The sequence below is a fragment of the Sardina pilchardus genome, chromosome 11 (assembly GCF_963854185.1).
Source record: "Sardina pilchardus chromosome 11, fSarPil1.1, whole genome shotgun sequence".
Taxonomy (NCBI): Eukaryota; Metazoa; Chordata; class Actinopteri; order Clupeiformes; family Clupeidae; genus Sardina; species Sardina pilchardus.
Window position 1 is genome coordinate 31,719,394 of NC_085004.1, and position 20,661 is coordinate 31,740,054.

The 20,661-nt window shown below is 41.9% G+C and overlaps 2 protein-coding genes across 3 annotated transcripts; both read left to right on the forward strand.

The window, feature by feature from the left end:
* The first annotated feature begins 139 nt into the window (after nucleotides 1-139).
* Nucleotides 140-17,509, forward strand: fbxo3 (F-box protein 3). Of its 2 annotated transcripts, none has more exons than XM_062549663.1 (11): nucleotides 140-542; nucleotides 2,654-2,743; nucleotides 3,327-3,490; nucleotides 3,739-3,853; nucleotides 4,471-4,675; nucleotides 5,005-5,050; nucleotides 5,326-5,410; nucleotides 12,784-12,906; nucleotides 13,163-13,278; nucleotides 14,875-15,065; nucleotides 16,025-17,509. In XM_062549663.1, the coding sequence occupies exons 1-11, from the start codon at nucleotides 451-453 to the stop codon at nucleotides 16,157-16,159; spliced, it is 1,362 nt and encodes a 453-aa protein (XP_062405647.1). In that variant the 5' UTR covers nucleotides 140-450; the 3' UTR covers nucleotides 16,160-17,509. The 2 variants fall into 2 exon arrangements, with proteins under 2 accessions (XP_062405647.1, XP_062405648.1); XM_062549664.1 differs by having other exon boundaries at nucleotides 16,028-17,509.
* A 774-nt stretch (nucleotides 17,510-18,283) lies between these two features.
* On the forward strand, nucleotides 18,284-20,640 carry LOC134095947 (CD59 molecule (CD59 blood group)). The gene is made up of 4 exons (XM_062549665.1): nucleotides 18,284-18,411; nucleotides 18,734-18,843; nucleotides 19,533-19,634; nucleotides 19,916-20,640. Exons 2-4 carry the CDS (start codon nucleotides 18,789-18,791, stop codon nucleotides 20,113-20,115), a joined length of 357 nt encoding a protein of 118 aa, XP_062405649.1. The 5' UTR covers nucleotides 18,284-18,411; nucleotides 18,734-18,788; the 3' UTR covers nucleotides 20,116-20,640.
* The last annotated feature ends 21 nt before the right edge of the window (nucleotides 20,641-20,661 follow it).

Sequence of the window (20,661 nt, forward strand, 5' to 3'; positions counted from 1 at the left end):
CTTATCGAGTCAGAAAGTGTCACGTGGTCACATCGAGAGCTTGACCTCAATGGCCTGCAGATAGATAGATAGCCAGCTTGGAATGATAAAATCAAAACAACTGATCCAAAACGTGTCAGGCTAGGCTAGGCACACAAGACGTAGGCTGCCCATGTAGCCTGATGATCGGGTGTCAAGAAATTTTAGAAAGTTCAATCAAGTTCAAATTCAAGTTCATATTGAGATGTATTAACCTATTTAATACACCAATCTCCAGTCCCAACAACCATTTGCATAGGCCTATACCTGATCGAGTCTGAGACTTCTACAAACACCCCATAGTGGACCATCGAGTTTTTCTCCTGTGAAGTCCACACATGAGAAATAGCCTTTTTCAGAATAATATTGCACTGTAGCTGCTACACTTCAAGCGTGAGCTTGGTTCCGCCCATCAATGCATCAGGTTCCAAGATGGCGGCGTCCATGGAACTGCGCTTGGATAATTTGCCTTCGGATCCTTTACTGTCGATTTTATCTTTTCTTGATTTCAGAGACTTGATCAGGTGAGTGCATGTCATCGCATTTGGTATTAAGAGAGGCACGTGTTATTGTGTATAAATACACAAGGAAAAGTTGTCGATATCGTATAGTACCTTTAAAAGTTTTGCAGTGTTGTTGTGGCTTACTTAGCTAAGAGCTAGCCAGCTAGTTAGCTGTTTAGGTAATGTAACGTTAGGGTTATCTCCGGTTGTTGTTTGGCTAGCTCGTATTATTTCATGTCGTCCCTCTTCATCCAAATCCTCGAATCCCACAATGCAGCAATCAGATTTCCCATCTCCCCGAGTTATTATAGCAAAATCTTTATGCCGAAGCTGAGTTTTATGTTCCCTGAAATGTAGTGAAAGTTTGACATGACAGTGAAATTGAGAGCGGGCTGATATGCAACGTTAACGTTACTTAATGCTAACATCTGGTATGAGGTTGTTTTAAATCGAGTTTTCATTATCGACCCACTTTCATGTTTATTTCTAAATAAACCTGCGATCGCATGCTTTAATCACTGGCTTAAACATGTGTAGTTAAGAGGATTGTGATGTTAGATAACTTACGAAGTTGGTTTCATAATTTCCTATCTAAACGCACAATATAGCATAGCCCCGTCGTTGATTAACGTAAGCCAGATAGCCATTATCTGCATCAGCTCCGAAACAGTAATGTGTCTGCAGGTGCCGTATCATTTCGAAAACATTCAGGTTTAGTATGTTGTGTCTGTCAAAGTCCCACAATTCATCTACCCCTATGACGTTAAACGTTGCCTATTTTTTGTTTCAAAATTATTAATTTGATGTTTAGATATCATCAGGTTGTTGTCAACATACGAGTCAATCGTTTTTCCCCACGTGAACATTGTTAATGTAATGTAATTTGATATTTAAGTGAACTTCTTTGCCAATAGATGTTGAACAATAATCATGTGCGTCTGTATAACAACAGACATGTCTTTGTCCATGCCCACAAACATTGTGTTTGTCCAAATGGGTAGAACATTTTTACCAGGTCATGTCACTGTCTTTTCAGCTTTCAGTAGGCATGTGAATCGAGCTGTTTTCTTGTAATCTATTCAATTGTAATCCTGCTACTCTGGAATTTTATAATGGTCTTCCTGAATAAACCTATTTTAATTTTTACCCAATATCCATTCTATACCACAAAGAAGCTTTCCCTCAGAGATGTTCAAGGGAGGATCACGGCATGCTTCTGATGGTGTGAAAGTGATTGTGGGTTAGGGGCCCAATTTGGGGCTCGAAAATGTTGTACCCCGACGTTCATGTGAATGGCTGGATTATGTCAGAGTAATAACAACAACAGGTTTATGAAAAAAAAAAAGTTATATTAGATAGACCATAGCATACATAAGAGAAACCAGAGCATACGAAAATTATGGAAAAAAATATTATGACAAGTTAGCCATTTTGACTAGGTCATTCAGTCTTTGAGTTTTCCAAGAGCCCTTTTCCAGTTTCCCACACAGCCCTGTGTTATTTTGAATGAATAAAGCTGAATGTTAAAACTGTGTTGGCCCAGGCCTCTTCTCACAGCTGACAGAGCTATAGCACAAGCTAGTATCTAGATTTCCGTGGGTTTATGACATGATGACAGAGTCCAGGCCTGCATGCTCTCCAAGTAGGCTTAGTTGGGCTGCTAGTCAAGTAAAGCTCAATATTTTAAAAAGTGCCTATTAGCTCACTGTCCTAAGAGAAAAATGGACATTTCTTCTCATCAGGACAAACAAACAAAACTGACAGCCAAGATTCTGGCAGTAGGCTACAGATTTGGCACAAAGGAAGCTAAAGCAATGTTGTTGATGGTTGGTAAGGAGAATAAGCCTATATAAGGCCTTAATAAAACTTTTTGATTTGTTTTGTTCATGCACTGCCCTAATGTAAATTGAACTAAATGACTCCTCCCATAACATTTGTGTGTCGTATAGTGGACTTGTGGGCCTGGCTCATGAGTCTTTGCCATAGTTAGGTCAGGAGGTATGCCATCAGACACCAAGACCTGTCACGCTGCCTAGGCACTAAAACATCTTGGCCAGCAACATAAACACTAGTTTACAAAAATACTTGGTTATCTCAGTTGACTTCAGCATTGCTACAATTGTTTTCCATAGCTGCAGCTTTGTGAATCGCCGACTCAATGAGCTGTCCGGACACAACCCACTATGGAGGAGACTCTGTTTCAAACATTGGCTTGTAACTGAGTGAGTTGTCCATATTTTATACCTACATTTGGTATTTCTATAAATGATTCTTGTGCCTTTGCTTTCATACAGAAACGCTTTCAACAGGGGTCTTAATATATCTGTTCAGCATACACTTAATTAAATGTTTTTTTATGAGTTATGGTTTGTATATTACCTATGGTATTTGTTTATTTTCATTAGGCTATTGATCATTGATATTGCACTGATATTATTGTTTATTATTGCCATTTTCCTTGATGTAGTCTTACAAACATTTTAAAACTGTTCACTGTTAATGTTTAACTATTGTAGGCTACTGTTTTTATTTGTAAGTCGATTTGGACAACAGCATCTGCTTAATCATATAACCATAACCATGACCATACAGTTCGTATGCTTATATTAGCAACAACAAATATGGATGTTTCGGCGAATCACATTTTGGGCTTTTTTGTTTGTACCCTCTGCGCACAATTTTTTTATTTTTAATTTTTATTTAAGTCCTATTTTTCTACAACAACTGCCTCCATATAGGTATAGCTTTTCTGGATTAAATGTGTCCATAATTGTTAACTTTTTCTTTATTGTTTTGATTGTTCAGGTCAGAAAAGACACAAAAGGGGCAGTCCTGGAAGGATCTTTTCCGATGGTACTACGCTGATCTGGGTCGTTATATAGACCACTACACCGTCCTGAAGAAAGCCTGGGATGATCTGAAAGCGTATCTGGCACACAGATGCCCGAGAATGATTGAATCCCTCAAAGGTAGAGTGGAAACATCAGCAGCAGTTTGTAAACTATGCATGACCTATACAACAGGTTATTTAGATTCATTTTCCATAGTTTTTCAGTATTGCAACTTAAATCTTTGCATGGTTAGTATAATACGTGATTTTTCCACAGCTGATTTTCATGGAATCCATTGTACTGTATCATTCTACTATGTGGATCCTGCTGCTTCTCAGCTGATATGTACTTCACTGCTCTGCTTTGATGTGTTTTGTTTTTAATAGAGGGAGCTAAGGAGGAGGAACTCGATGCCATTGAGGCCCAGATTGGCTGCAAGCTTCCCAGTGACTACCGCTGCTCTTACCGAATACACAACGGGCAGAAGCTGGTGGTGCCTGGGTAGGAGCAAACTTTTTGACAGGCTGATTTTTCAGAGAACTTGTGAGAGACAACATAGACGCTTGTGTAGTGAGTCAAGTGTTAATTAAGGCCTGTCATTAAGGGCCCCAGCTCTTAGCATGTAATGCACTGTCTACTGTAAGCATGTGATGTACTGTCTACTGTCAGCATGAATGGACTTGGTGAAGTTTGTAATCACATTGTATTTCTAAGTATTTTGTGTTGACAATTTTTATCTTATTTTATTTTCTGGCAACCAGCAGCATCTTCTGGAAGCATGTTTGCTGAAGTGTAGGAAAGAGTGGGACGACCAAATATATGATTGCCACTTTGGCCAATGATGGACATTTTGTGTCTTGAACTTGAAATGGGTCGTCATTCATTTTAAATAATACAGCATCATATTGACGTAATTTCTCAGGCAATTTGATACAAATGGATTTAACTGTGGTTCTGATTGTGCATGTGCATCCTATATGACCATGCTACATGTTCATTCGGCGAGACTAGATAGTTTCAAGGCAGCAGGTTTGTGGAATTTCAGTGTAGTGTGGAAATGTACAGTAGAAGATATTATGTAACCAGTAGCTAAAGGAGCACTTGTGGATGTTTGTCAGGTTGATGGGCAGCATGGCCTTGTCCAACCACTACCGCTCGGAGGACCTGCTGGACATGGAGACGGCCGCCGGGGGGTTCCAGCAGCGCAAGGGCATGCGCCAGTGCCTGCCCCTCACCTTCTGCTTCCACACGGGCCTCAGCCAGTACCTGGCCCTGGAGAGCACCGAGGGCCGCGAGCGCAGCGAGATCTTCTACCACTGCCCGGTAGGAGCCCCCGCCGTGCCACACTCCTTTGAGACCTACAGCTCAAACTTACATGTGTCAAGTCTTTCTCCTAAAGAGCTGCAGCTGGTGTCCTGTCCAGTAGCAGTGGTAGTGGTGCTCTCATGTAGCACAATATTGTTCTTTATTGAATGAAGACTAAGTGTACGGTTGCCACATATAGTTTTTTATCTGGGAATTTGCAGGCAGTTCAGTGCAGGGTCCTCTTTTTTTCTCCTGCATAATTGTGTTGTCACCACTAGGGGGAGGTCTCGCCCCCTGTAATATTTAAACTCACTCCTGAACCACTCTGACTTGCCATTCTTTTATAGGATCAAATGGCCCAGGATCCATCAGCAATTGACATGTTTATTACAGGTATAAAACTGTTTCTGTTTTCTCATAGTACAGATTTATTCTTAACAATTGACATGTTTATTACAGGTATAAAACTGCTTCTGTTTTCTCATAGTACAGATGTATTCTTAACAATTGACATGTTTATTGCAGGTATAAAACTGTTTCTGTTTTCTCATAGTACAGATGTGTTCTTAACAATTGCGGATGAGCTATAGAGTAAACTCAGTCACCACTCTCATCATGTCTGTGACCGAGTGGCTTGTATGTTTCTGAGCGTCTGTAACTCATCACAGGGTCCAGCTTTACGGAGTGGTTCACCTCGTACGTCCATAATGTGGTGACGGGGGAGTACCCAATCATCAGGGACCAGATCTTCAGGTGTGTGTGTGTGTGTGTGTGTGTGTGTGTGTGTGTGTGTGTGTGTGTGTGTGTGTGTGTGTGTGTGTGTGTGTGTGTGTGTGTGTGTGTGTGTGTGTGTGTGTGTGTGTGTGTCTGTTTCTGTACCCAATCATCAGGGACCAGATCTTCAGGTGTGTGTGTGTGTGTGTGTGTGTCTGTGTCTGTACCCAATCATCAGGGACCAGATCTTCAGGTGTGTGTCTGTGTGTGTGTGTGTGTGTCTGTGTCTGTGTCTGTGTCTGTATCCAATCATCAGGGACCAGATCTTCAGGTGTGTGTCTGTGTGTGTGTGTGTGTGTGTGTGTGTGTGTGTGTGTGTCTGTGTCTGTGTCTGTGTCTGTGTCTGTGTCTGTGTCTGTGTCTGTGTCTGTGTCTGTGTCTGTGTCTGTGTCTGTCTGTTTCTGTACCCAATCATCAGGGACCAGATCTTCAGGTGTGTGTGTGTGTGTGTGTGTGTGTGTGTGTGTGTCTGTGTGTGTGTGTGTGTGTCTGTCTGTTTCTGTACCCAATCATCAGGGACCAGATCTTCAGGTGTGTGTGTGTGTGTGTGTGTGTGTGTGTGTCTGTGTCTGTGTCTGTGTCTGTGTCTGTACCCAATCATCAGGGACCTGGGGCCGGTTTCCCGAAGCCTTCTTAACGCTACGTAGTTCGTAACCTCTATCTTAAGCTCTACCTTAAGTAACTCACGCATTTCCCGAAACCTTCTTTGCTACGAATGTCTTTCACACGTCGTTCGTTGGTAAGAGTGGTCTGGAGCACTCTCAGATCTCTCTTAGCTGCACCTTAGCAATGTTTCGACTCGCGACGCTAGTCGCCGCCACTGTACCCTACAGCAATTTCCGTTACGCTTGCAACTCATATGATACAAAATCACTATTTTGGTTCGCCAATGATTTTATGTAAGTATGCTAATTTAGAAAATAGTTTCTGGAAATGTTGTCATACAAATATGAAACGTGCATGCATTTGAAAATAGTTAAAAGCGCTTTATTCTTTGCTTCCCCCCACCGCCCTACAATGTTTAGGCCTAATGTGCGGGCTTGCTGTCATGTTTAATGTTAACCAAAGGCACACAATACGGAATGAGGATGTTGGTCAATCAGCTGTGATTAAAAAAAGTCTACATAGCCTATTTCAACTAGAAAAGCACAAACCTCCCCCAAGCAAACACATGTATAGCCTACGCCTCCTGCATCCAGACGGTGATACGAATCACTCACAAAATTAAATAGTTTCTTCCTTGGGTCATTTCAGATCTTCCCTGGAAATTTAATCGAAATCCATCTTTAACTTTTAGAGTTAGCCTATCTTGCAAACAAACGGAGAAACAAACAAACAAACAAACAAGCTTGAAAAGCACTCAGAGAGCGCAGACCTCTGCTTTCAAACATGAAGCGTTCGAATATTTTTATCCATGCTGGAAACAAACTAACACACCAACAAACAAACCCAGATGAAAACATAACCTACTTGGCGGACGTAGATCATTTAATTTCTAGACTACTTTTTTATCATTGTGTGCTAATAAGTTCATCCACGTTGAAGTTGCGTGAATGTTGTGGGGGCGATAGGCTATTATAAGCAATGTTTTTTGGTGCAAAGAACGCTTTCATAAGTCTGTCAAGCCTCCGCGTGAAATAAAAAATCGATTTCTGAGCAATCGATGTCACCTAATTCAGCACCTTCATGGTGGACAGTGCCTTATACGTCGGACGTAAGGAGCTTTTCGTAAGAAGACTCCTAAGTGATAGTTCGGGAACCACGACTAGAAAGGTAAACAACTTTGGTAAGTTATACCTTTGGAGTCTTCGTAGCTCGCTAAGAGTGAACGTTATCGGGAAACCGGCCCCAGATCTTCAGGTGTGTGTCTGTGTCTTGTGAACTCCCAGGGCTCCAAAGACACGAGGAGAGAGGTTTCCAGCAAAAATGGTTCCTTTTATTAACTTATAAAGCCTCAAACAGAGGTACTCAAAAAGGCAACAAAAAACTTCTCGATCTCTTTCGGATCTTGAGTCTGGAAGCTGGATGGGCCCTCTTGGCTAGTCTCCAGTCCACTCCGCTCTTCAGAATTCCTGGGCACAAATGATTAGACGTGAAAAAGATTTAAACAAACAAATCACTGCTTTAAACCAAGGAGATTGGCTTTTCGAGTCTCACAACCACAGCCCTGCTGTACTCTCCTCGTCTCTCCTAAAAACAGGTCCTTCTTGAGTGCTGTTCAGAACAAAAACTAACAAGTTACACCTGAACTCCAATTAGTGGAAGGGCTGACGAGCAGAGCAGCTCCCCATAGACAGGGAAAAATCCAGAACGATCTAATAAAGGTCACTACCAAACTTTTCTCAATTGATTCTATAGTACTTTTCCGCGTAGAATCCATTTCTGCTTGGGACATTTTTATATCACGCATAGTTAATTAGATAATTTGCATATTTGAATACATTAGGGCAATTCCATATCAGTTGGAACAGGTCCGACACCATGGTCCTCAGTTTTTCCTGATTTTTGGTCCAAATGTTCCTCCATGTCTCATTGGAAGAAAACCAAAATTTTAGCTGGGTATCTTGTTTAGTTTCTGAGATATGGGTCTTCAAATGTAGTTAGACGTGTCCTAAAAAAAGGCTGAAAATTCCTGTATTTAATGAGCACCACTTTTTTTTAAACCCCTCTCCTCTCTTAAGGCTACCATATTATTTTCTAAAAATTTGAACACTGGGGCAGTACCCTGTGTTGTTGTCCAAAATCACAAAGGAATTACAGTCCTTCCCACCATTGGAGACTTATCCATCGAAACAAACCCATATTTTTTTTGAAAGCAATGAAAAAAAAACCTGTTTTTGTTCTCTTATGGTCATGAATGCCTAGCACTCACATTTTTAAAACTCTACATATTTATAGTCCATGAGTAAGAGAACATGTTGATAAAAAATTGAGATGTTTTTTTTTCTTATTTCGAGGCTATGAGCCTTCAAAGTTGGCCAAAATGGCGTTTTTTCCTAAAAATGCCACTTTTATTGCCTTTTTCCAAGGACAAGATGAAATGCAAATCCAACATTTCTTTTTTTCTGCAATAGTGTGGCACTTCGTAGACCATGTGAATGTGGTAGATCCGACCTGTCCATTCTAATATCCCCACAGCACATGTCTGAAGTTAGAAAAAATGAAAAATAGTCTTGGCTGAAGGAGGTGTTGGTTTGATTTGTATGAACCTCTTAGAAGGACAATATGGGGTGTAAACCCATTTTTTCTGTTTGAGGGATCAGAATGCCATCTTGTAAATAGGATAAAAATGTTGTATCCCATTTCTACTCTTTAGTGATCCCTTAAAATATGTCCAAAAGTTGTCAAAAATGAAAAAGGCAACTACAGTTTTTCTCGATTGTTAACACACATTTTCTGAAAACATGCCTCATATTCTCAGAACTCTACACACAAATCCAAAACAACACACACAATGGGCAAAACTCCACAATTCTCCTGCAAAATGACACTTTACCTTCAAAACAATGTAATTTCTCCTCAAAATGCTATTTTGTTCTCAAGAGACACACACAAACCATCATATATCAAGACATTTATAAGGACCAGTTGAACACTGATGTGCTCAGTGTAAAACACTGTGATGAATTGAAAACACACATTATAATGACTTGGGCCTTTTTTTGTTCAGTGTTACACTACAAACAATAGATAAGCTGATACAGTAAGTTGATATGCTTACCCTATCAATATTTTGAAATATCTCATTGTTTTCTATTATTTTTCTTTGTATTTGCTGTAATGTTATGCCGTTTTTTCTGGGACAATGCTCATGATTTCAGTTTCCTGTTCAGGAGACAGAAGCCCTTGTGTTGGTAATCTTTCGGCTGCCAAACAAATAGTACAATACTGTAAACTGTGTAGGAATACAAAGTAGGATTACTTTCCCCAAATACTTGAAACATACTTTATTTTTACAGTCTTACAGAACAGCCCACAGGCAATACTGTACTACTGTGCTCATATAGCTGTATTGTACTGTCCGGTACTGTACTGATACGCAGCACTGCAGTGTTCTGGTGGCTCGGATCTCATCAGAGATTACGGTCCTTGGCCTCCCCATCCTCCTCCTCTTACTCTCACTCCTCTGGCTCTGCCTCTGCCTGTACTACTACTGTAATACTAAAGCTCTGATTGCTAATTGTAAGACTGTGTGACAGGAGTTTGCCCATCTGATGAGTCAGTGTGCATGGTAGGGCAGTTAGCTTTAGAATTTGAATGGCAGTGTGTTCTTTGTGAAAACAAGACATTTTCTTCATGAAAATTGTGTCTAATGCACAGAATTGTGTGTAGTGTTTTGAAAACAGTGTGTTATAGAACTGCAATTTGAGTGTAAAGCAGAAATTGTGCTTATAGTTCAGCAGAATTGGTTCAGGAGGTTGGTGCATGAGCTACATATTATGAGGATTGTGTCTCAAGTACCAGATATTGTGTGTAAACAATTGAGAAAAACTGTAAATTGAGGGGCTTAAATGGCCAAGTGGATCAAGTCACACAAGGTTAAAAATGTAATATAAGACAGATGAGAAACTGAGGGAGAACACTGTGAAATGTTTAACCCTGTTACGATGGCCTTTGAACCCACTGTGTCCCTAATATCCTGTGATAACCGGAAGTTGGTTTAAAACAGGAAATAAACTTTAAAAAGGCTATATCTAGAGAACGGAAGGTCATAGAAATAAACATTCACTTCTTGCTTGATCCTCATGGGCGAATTATGTCTGATGGAGCAAATCAGATTGAGTCTACGACCTTCCGTTCAATAGTTGTTCGCAAAAAACTATTTCCCATTGAAATGAATGGGGAAAAAAAACAAAAAACTGTAAGTGTTGAGGCCAAAATCATGGTTTGAGATATTGTGTAGGAGTATGTTTCAGACCATTTGGAGTTGATCGGTACCCACTTTGTGTGACATAAAAAACATATTATTAATTTAACTTATGGATGGATATGGATGACCAAAAAGTGTAGGATTTTCACTGGTCCTAGGGTTATGTTTATCTAAGTGGATCTCAGGTTAACTGTCCAGGGATACCATTAGAACAAATCACAATGCATGCTGCATCCAACGGTAACTCCAACAGCAACCAGGAGACAATATGCTTCATGCAGAAGAAATTTGTTTAATGAGAATGAACCTCAGTTAGGGACACAGTGGGTTCAAAGGCCATCATAGCAGGGATTATACATTTAACAGTGTTCTCCCTCAGTATCTCTTCTGTCTTATATTTCATTTTTAGCCTTGTGACTTGATCCACTTGGCCATTTAAGCCCCTCAATTTAGTCGCCTTTTTTCCCCCATTTATGACAACTTTTGGACATATTTTAAGGGATCACTAAATAGTAAAAATGGGATATAACATTTTTATCCTGTTTACAGGATGGCATTCTGATCCCTCAAAAAGATAAAATGGGTTTACATCCCATATTGTCCTTCTAAGAGGTTCATACAAATCAAACCAACACCTCCTTCAGCCAAGACATTTTTTCATTTTTTCTAGCTTCAGACATGTGCTGTGGGGATATTAAAATGGACAGGTCGGATCTACCACATTCACATGATCTACAAAGTGCCACACTATTGCAGAAAAAAAGAAATGTTGGATTTGCATTTCATCTTGTCCTTGGAAAAAGGCAATAAAAGTGGCATTTTTAGGAAAAACGCCATTTTGGCCAACTTTGAAGGCTCATAGCCTCGAAATAAGAAAAAAAAACATCTCAATTTTTTTGTCAACATGTTCTCTTACTCATGGAATATATATATGCAGAGTTTTAAAAATGTGACTGCTAGGCATTCATGACCATAAGAGAACAAAAACAGGCTTTTTTTCATTGCTTTCAAAAAAAAATATGGGTTTGTTTCGATGAATAAGTCTCCAATGGTGGGAAGGACTGTAATTCCTTTGTGATTTTGGACAACAACACAGGGTACTGCCCCAGTGTTCAAATTTTTAGAAAATAATATGGTAGCCTTAAGAGAGGAGAGGGGTTTAAAAAAAAGTGGTGCTCATTAAATACAGGAATTTTCAGCCTTTTTTTAGGACACGTCTAACCACATTTGAAGAGCCATATCTCAGAAACTAAACAAGATACCCAGCTAAAATTTTGGTTTTCTTCTAATGAGACATGGAGGAACATTTGGACCAAAAATCAGGAAAAACTGAGGACCATGGTGTCGGACCTGTTCCAACTGATATGGAATTGCCCTAATGTATTCAAATATGCAAATTATCTCATTAACTATGCGTGATATAAAAATGTCCCAAGCAGAAATGGATTCTACGCGGAAAAGTACTATAGAATCAATTGAGAAAAGTTTGGTAGTGACCTTTATTAGATCGTTCTAGATTTTTCCCTGTCTACCAGCCTCAGAGCAGCTCCCCAGGGTCCTAGAGCCCTTCCAACATCGCCCTGGTGAGGTATATGCCGTCCACAACCTTTCCCAAGGGGATTCGGCGACGGTTTGCCCTAGTGGGACAACAAGAGTAGCTTGGGGTACCACAGTCTGTGTGTCTGTGTCTGTGTCTGTGTCTGTGTGTTTCTGTGTGTGTCTGTGTGTGTGTGTGTGTGTGTCTGTGTCTGTGTCTGTGTCTGTGTCTGTACCCAATCATCAGGGACCAGACCTTCAGGTATGGAGCAGGGAGCGTGTAGTTGTATATTGGGTCATGATTGGCATGCAAATTACAAAGGTGTCTCTGTCTGTATGTCTAAATATTGGATCGGACTGTCAAATTGTGACCTGCTAAGGGACTGTAAATTAGCCCAAGACTATCTTTGGCATAATGCATCAAATGGCATTTATGTTTGAAATTGTACAGGGTCTCTTACAAATTGATTAAATAAACAAGTAAAGACATTAAAGATGCATCAGAAACAGAACTCAAAAACAAGCAAACCCGTGTAAGATGCATCAGAGACAGATCTAAGAGAATTCTTCACCCTCGGTGGGCTGGATCAGCACACTCTGGCAGGACTGCACTAATTAGCGCCTCCCATGCTGAGCAGCCCAGATGTTCAGGAGAGGCCGAGAGACCTGCTGTGACTCCACTTGTGCCGAGTACCTTCCTCTGGCCCTGCTCATGGTCCCTCTCCTCTCTGCTCATGGTCTCTCTCATCTCTGCTCATGGTCCCTCTCACCTCTGCTCATCTCTCCTCATCTCTCCTCATCTCTCCCTCTCATCTCTCCTCATCTCTCCCTCTGGCCCTGCGCATGGTCTCTCTTCTCATCTCTTCCCCTGTCCTGTCTCATGGTCTCTCTTCTCATCTCTTCCTCTGTCCCGTCTCATGGTCTCTCTCCTCACCTCTTGTCTCAGGTATGTCCACGACAAACAGTGTGTGGCCACCACAGGTGACATCACTGTCTCCGTCTCTACCTCCTTCCTGCCCGAGCTCAGCTCTGTGCATCCCCCGCACTTCTTCTTCACCTATCGAATCAGGTACGTTTCACTCAGGAGAATGATAAGGGCGGCATTCTGTGGGTGTACATTAACTGACTGTGTGTGTGTGTGTGTGTGTGTGTGTGTGTGTGTGTGTGTGTGTGTGTGTGTGTGTGTGTGTGTGTGTGTGTGTGTGTGTGTGTGTGTGTGTGTGTGTGTGTGTGTGTGTGTGTGTGTGTGTGTGTGTGTGTGTGTGTGTGTGTGTGTGTGTGTGTGTGTGTAAACTCACTGCTGTGGTGTATCGTCCCTGCATCAGGATCGAGATGTCCAGAAGTGCGCTGCCTGAGAACGCGTGCCAGCTGGACAGCCGCTACTGGAAGATCACCAACGCCAACGGCAACGTGGAGGAAGTGCGAGGCCCGGGCGTGGTCGGTAAGACACCTGCCAATCAGGTGACAGACCTGAAGCACTAGCTGTGGCAGTCAGACCAATCAGGTGACAGACCTGAGCATTAGCTGTGGCAGTCAGACCAATCAGGTGACAGACCTGAAGCACTAGCTGTGGCAGTCAGACCAATCAGGTGACAGACCTGAAGCACTAGCTGTGGCAGTCAGACCAATCAGGTGACAGACCTGAAGCACTAGCTGTGGCAGTCAGACAGGTGGGGCCAAGTGTATCAGTGTTTGTGTGTAGCTTGCCATAGGACCATGTGTATGCGAGATCCCACAATTTATCTGTGGACAGTTTTAGTCCTCGTTATCAAATGGTACATGCAGCTCTTCATGAATCTGAAAGTGAGTCAAATGGTGTGTATATGAACATGCCTAATGTCCACCCCATAATGATCCTTATGTGGTCTACACAGTGGAGCATGTGCTGTGGATGGCTCTTGAGCTACAGTAGCTCATGTATCTCCGCTGTGGAACCGCGGGCTGTGTTTCATCCTGCCCCTACTGTGTTCACTCGGACGCTGGATATCTTATTTATGCCCAACAGGGCAATTCTTTATTCAACCTTGACACACACATAAATCCTTCAGCCTCTTAGTGTGCAACTCATTCACTAGGTGCAACACTCCACCGGGCCGTGTTAACAGGTACGCTAACACAATAGCAGCCACAACGGTTACGGTCCATCGAAAATTTATGAGCAGGCTGAAGAGCCTTCCAGGAAGAGCCTGGCATTACATATGCGTGAATGCAATGATTGATACACAGGCCAGTTAGCCTGCTTGCATCACTTTCAGCTCCTTTTGGTGACCGCAATCTGCAAATCACAAATATTATGTGAAAGGCACCTCCAAACCACTATGTGCAGAAGTAGGCTGGTTTTCCTGCTGCAAAGTATCTTTTATGAATACTGTTCCACAGGTCGTGCTGTGTGATTTCAGTGTGTGTGAACCTTTGATACATGTGGTCTTATAGACATCACATCCCGGTATATTTTGAAGTTATGAATGACAATAGCATGTGTTTGTTACTTAGCAGCAGCTAAACAGATTAAGATTTCCATTCACATTAAGATTGCTGGTGAAATGCCTTAGGGACACTTCACCGATTAGCATTAAGCTTTGTATCTTTAGAAAATCAGTCATGTTTTTGAATGGTCGTGCATCATTCCCTCAGTTTGCCTTAAGATGGGAGAAATACGAATTTCAATGTTTGACTTCCTGCTTTCAATGATGTAAAAATCATTGAAATCCGTATTTCTCCCATCTCAAGGCAAACTGAGGGAATGATGCACGACCATTCAAAAACATGACTGATTTTCTAAAGATACAAAGCTTAATGCTAATCGGTGAAGTGTCCCTTTAACAGTTAGCGGTACTCTACTGTTGTTTCCTCCTGTGAGCTTGTGACTTTAATATATTCATATTGTGTTCAGGTTAGTGTGTGACTTTAATATCGTGTCCAGGCGAGTTTGTGACGTTAATATATGAATATTGTGTTCAGGCGAGTTTGTGACGTTAATATATGAATATTGTGTTCAGGCGAGTTTGTGACGTTAATATATGAATATTGTGTTCAGGCGAGTTTCCTGTTATGACTCCGGGGAAGGTGCACGAGTACGCCAGCTGCACCACCTTCTCCACCACCTCGGAGTTCATGGAGGGCCACTACACCTTCCACCGGCTAAAGAACAAGGAGGAGCTCTTTGACGTGCGCATCCCTCGCTTCCACATGGTCTGCCCCACCTTCCGCGAGTCCGTCGTTCGCTCCGTAAGTAGCGCCCGTCCCGTGCCTCTGGTGCCACAGCCACTCTCTGTGTACTGTACTTGATCAGTTGTGCTAGATATTGCCTGAGTTTGTGTATTTTCTAAAGCCGCTGTAGTTTTCTGCCTGCATTTTAGGGGAATAGTGCTGGTTTCAGGCCGCCAGAGCTCCTGTTCTAATTCCAAAGGTGATAGCGCAGGTTACACTGGTGCCATGACCCAGATTGGGTGTGTGAGGTTTAGGGGACGAGTGACCGATCACTACCCAGAGATGTGGCCTCCTTGCTAGGATACCTTCCTCCATGTCAGAGGTTACAAGTGTCAGTTTAGTTCAGTGTAGGACTGTGGCTACACAATGCAGTTTACACCAATCCTTAGAATCAAGCATATCATGCAATGACTGAGATTTGAGCTCTCTCTTGTCTTGCTGGACTACTCAGCCTTTCTAAAGGAGTTCCATGTAAGTGCCAGCCAGAACATTGCCCAAAGACAAAAGCCCCTAATTAGAGATATCCATTTGCCCAGATTTGATAACAGCAAGATTTGATTTCTGTTTTCGTGTTTGTCCTGAGAGATTGTAAGATAGTAATTGAAACAATTCAATTATATTTACACATTAAGAATTTCCTTTTGTTCTGTTTTTTGTTTTGTTTCCTTTACTCCTTAACGACATTCGAACTGCAACTGGACCATTTAGAGGGAATTACCAGCACAGCCACAGGATGTTATTTTAATCAAGGAAAGCCTGAGAGTTGGACGTGTACTTCTAAGACCTGTGCCCACAGCTCTCGTTTTCACACTCACCCTCGTGTGTGTCTCCCTCTCTCTCTCCCTCTCTCTCTCCCTCTCTCTCTCTCTCCCTCTCCCTCTCTCTCTGCTCTCCCTCTCTCTCTGCTCTCCCTCTCTCCCTCTCCCTCCCTCTCCCTCTCTCTCCCTCTCCCTCTCGCTCTGCTCTGTCCCCACCAGCAGAACCCAGTGAGCCATGTCTCCGTCGCCCCGTTCCACGAGGACAACTCTTCAGACACGGATGACTACGATGAGCCGGACCTCCGTGGCATGAACCTGGCCGCCCCGTCCGGTCGCTGCCCTCGCCACGTCTGACCCCGCCCGGTGGCACAGCACTACAGTATGAGAGGGGCGAGTGGGCAGTGTGGCAGGCCTTTACTCATGCCTAAGCTTTTTTTTAAAAATTGTTTTTAGCACAGCCGGCAGTAAAGGATGGTCTTCTTGCCCCTCTCGTGAATCTTCCACAGAGAGTTGAAGCTGCCAGTCTTCTTATGGTATTCTTTTGGTGATGAACAAACGCAGACTCAATGCTTTTGCTTATTTGTGTGGAGCAGATCTAAGGATGCGGCACAAGATGAGTGTGCTCCTCATAAGTTACATTTGTGCACATACAGACAAAGACAAACGACTCAGAGACTTGATTGCTGTGGCCTGACTTCTCCAATCCGCTGTTACAAATCTGCTTGTCTGCATCAGTGCAGTTGGTTTGTTTCCCAGAAAAAGACAGCTTTGCCACTAATGCTATGAACCACTGGACTCACATTCAGTGACGTCACAGGCAAAGAGGTCAGATATGACCACTTGAGTGGTTCTACTCCATCGAGACACAAATATCGGACGTGGTATGTAATAAAAATGAATTATGGTGCCCATGTCCTTACCAGCATAGGATTGATGTGTGTGAAACTTCCTTACAAAATATGATATTGGCCACAGACAACAGCATCCCACGTAGTTTAAAGATTTCTGTAGAATTTTGTGATTAACAGAGAAGTGGGAAGTCAAAAAGCACAGGAGTCCGATGCTAAAGTGACGCACACAGAGTAACGGAGTTACTTTATTATTCATCTCCCACTCTGGGGTCACTCACGCTCCCATACAGGCCGCTGGATTTGTTTGCTTGGTCTGATTCCCTGGCTTGATCCTGATTCATTGTTCATCCAGCGTTTAGCTTTATGGTCATCCAGTGTTCTCTAGTCTGTAGAACCTGAGTGTGGAATAACTGGTCAGGTGCAAGAGATGTATGCACCGCTTTGACCTTTTTGAAGCAGGCCATCATCTTGGTGTAAACACAGAACTGGAGAATGATCTGGTTCAATCAGAACAAAAATATTTGAATAAGTACCATGGTAAAGATTTCTTTTTTCATGTTTTGCCAAGTGGGTAAGTGTTCTACCCTTTTTTGGTGTACAGTATATATATGTATAGAGAGAGAGATAAGAGTTTCCTTTTCTTTTGTTATATTTTCATTTTATTGTGGGTGATTGCTAATTAATGTTGTAATTAGTTTCTCCTTTTCTGGAAAATAAGCTGTGCAATAGAGCTTTCATTTATCTTATATTGTTTGAAGAAAATCTCTTATTTGCAAGTGTATCAATTATATTTTTTTCTTTAAAATGTGTGTCATGTTTTTTATGTTTCAGGTAAAATAAACACTATGCTTTACTTGGCTGTGGAGTGACTGCTTTTTACCCAAATACACTTTGAATGGTGAATGAAACTCCAAATAGATGAATTACCACAAACTGGCACCAAAAACATTCAGACCAATACAGAAAAAAATCAGTCTTTGGACTGACCCCGGTTTTAGTTTAGGGGGAATATCTAGAATTCACCCGTGTCATTTGGGATCTAATGCATCTCTGGCTTCAACAATGACATCGGTCAAAGAATGACAATAATTCAGAGCACTTTCAACAATGGCATCTTTTGAGGTTGAGATTTTTTTTAATCCCAATGGCTGTTCGGGAGGACACATAGGCCTTTGTTCGGAGAAGCCTAGTCTTACAACAATCCTTTATGGGCTGTTTGCTCTCTTTACTTCGTGCTGCCAGCGTGACCTCAAGAGGCCTTTGTGGTGTGGGCAGGGGGCCTTTGTTTCGCCGCCCAGGGCAATCTGGAGCTGCTATGCCTTCATCCCTGTCTCCCGTGTCTCCACACTGGTCCTAAACGGCCCACCACTACTCACAACATATCTTCTTATGTCTCCCATGTGCTCATTGATGTGTACTCTTAGGGGAAGACGTATACGTTTGAGTTCAACAGGTTGTAAAGTGTGTGTTGTCTGTAGCCAGACAGAGGGCTCTGGTTGTGAGGGAACCTTACTCTTTTATTTCATGCACACGTTTTTTTCCATTGATCAGGAGAGGGAACAATTGAACCAGCAGTGACAATGACCTTATATTTGGCATGGTCACCCGTAGGACCAATTGTAATTCTGGCCAGAAGGCTTGGGGGCGTAAAGAGCCTGTGGGGTCCTCAGTATAGCGCTGTGCACAAGATCAAAACTCATTGGCAGAAGAAAGTAGAGGGTGCAAAGCTTCTCAGTCTCAGTGTACTCCAAGAAGGTAAGAAGCACACAAAACTATATGGATCATGCATGTGTTTTCAGGTGCTTATGTGTCAAGCAAATAACAGAGATTTAAGGCATTAACAGCTATCATGTGTATTTGTCTTATTTGTCTTATTTGTCTGGAGTTTGTGGTTACTGTGACTGCTGGGCAGATTCAGTTCAATGTACCTCATAACCAAGGGCTCATCATTAGAGTTGGCATTGGAAAAAGAGTTTGTTTCAGACAATGTTTCAGCTTGACTTGATGAATACTTAAATATTTACAGACATAAACTGATCATTGGGTGATACGTATTCATTATTTTATGTCTTTTCAGGAAGGAAGGGAGATATTTCTGGCATCCAAAGGGGATTTGATATTTGCACACAACGATGAAAACGTCTGTTGGGATTTGCATTGTTTTCTGTCTTGCAATATTTGGACTGGGTATGTAAAATGTTTACATTATATTGATGATCATTTTTCTTCTTCATTATTTTTCTCCTCCCTCGTAGTACAACATAACAAAGCACAACAACACACTAGACTACATTCCCATGAAATACCTATGGTTTAACAAATTATTTCTAATCTTTGTTGACTTCAAATGCTATAAATGTATCCATATCAGCTGATGTCATCACCCAATGTATTCCAATCTTCTTTATTTTCTCCTAGAATTGAATGAACAGCCCACAGTATCTATTTGATATTGTTGTTCTGAATGTACATGGATTCAAAGTTTATGACTATTTTGGAAACTGTATAACAAAACTTGTTGTTAAAGTGAAGAAGTCAATGTACAGTTTAGAAGTCAATGTACAGTTTTGACATGGCCAGTGCTGTGGGCAGACGATTGGACTGGACTCAATGAAATGTAATCATAAAGCTCCACTGGTACAGATATACTGGCAGGACACAATGAAATGTAATCATAAAGCTCCACTGGTACAGATACAGTATACTGGCAGGCTAATCCTGATAGAGTTGTCCCTTTCAACGTACGCCCTGGCTAAAGAGAGAGAGACTCTTCAATTGACCATCTAGATATATTAGTGCTACAGAATAAGTAACATATCAATTGACTATCTAGATATAGCCTATTAGTGCTAACTCAATAAAACCTTTCTCTCCAGGCTCTGCGCTGCAGTGCTATAAATGTAAAGACTACACGGGGAGCTGCTCCAAGGTCAAAGGCTGTGGCTGGGAGGATGCCTGCCTGACCCTGAAGGAGAGAGGTGATCTCACTTCTACACTCATTTACATCCAGTAAACTACACTGGCTCATCTTATTGGAAGTAGTGAAGAGTGGCCACTCTTTGCAAACATATTCATTCTTAGGTGTAAATTTCATGTCATAACATTTTATCGGTTTATCAATATATTGAATGTTATGAACCATGGCAGATATTGTTCAGTAATATTAGCCATGACCTTGGCATACAGTAGATGATGATGGGTAATGGGGTATTTGACTATTATAAGAATGAATCCTAACTCTTCTGCCCTCAACGCATAGGTGGCTTGATCTACCGCCAGTGTATCAAGTACTCCGACTGCGATTACAACCGGCTCTCCCAGATGTTCCCCTCAGTGGCCAGCTTCACGTACAGATGCTGCAGCAGTGACCTGTGCAATGCGGCCCCTCTCACCGCTGCAGGCAAGCCTCTGCTGGGTCTGCTGGCGTCCCTGGCCGTCTTCTGGTGGTGTGTCCTCTAACCAGCCCGGCCCGGCCAGCAGACATCCAAACAGTGTTGCAGATGGAGCAGCGATTCGGGGAATGACTAATCGCATCCTTGCTGCCTTTCCTGTCTGATTTGTGCACTAGGCTTTGTTTGTATGTGAATGGGAATATGCATTAATTTTATACGTCTAAAATTGACATTTTTGTTTGCAAATGAAGTCTGCGTACTTCAGAAAACACAAGGCGTAGATATGTGTGGCTTTGTGAAGATAGCTTTAGTAAGGGAGTGCTGTGGCACTCTAAGTTTCAGCTAAATGAGTAAAGCTCACACAGAACATAGTGTATGCACTACTGCAGTTATTAAGGAAGTGACAGGATAAACTTGCACATATGGCAAAAAATAATCTTTATATCTGCACATGCGTGTTATTTGCTGTATTTTGTAAAGACGTTTGTGTTGTTTTATGAACCACCTGCCATTACCAAACCATTTTCATTCTTCGCCCTACTCTTAATTCCTAAATATTGCCTTTCTACCCTATTAAAATAACAAAAAAGTATTTATCTTGGTTCTCCTGTGC

Coding starts and splice junctions, on each gene's coding strand:
- LOC134095947 (XM_062549665.1), top strand. CDS start 18,789: ATGAAAACGTCTGTTGGGATTTGCATTGTTTTCTGTCTTGCAATATTT. Junction 18,844..19,532: donor TCTTGCAATATTTGGACTGG/GTATGTAAAATG, acceptor CTTTCTCTCCAG/GCTCTGCGCTGCAGTGCTAT. Junction 19,635..19,915: donor CCTGACCCTGAAGGAGAGAG/GTGATCTCACTT, acceptor CTCAACGCATAG/GTGGCTTGATCTACCGCCAG.
- fbxo3 (XM_062549663.1), top strand. CDS start 451: ATGGCGGCGTCCATGGAACTGCGCTTGGATAATTTGCCTTCGGATCCT. Junction 3,491..3,738: donor AATGATTGAATCCCTCAAAG/GTAGAGTGGAAA, acceptor TGTTTTTAATAG/AGGGAGCTAAGGAGGAGGAA. Junction 5,411..12,783: donor ATCAGGGACCAGATCTTCAG/GTGTGTGTGTGT, acceptor CTCTTGTCTCAG/GTATGTCCACGACAAACAGT.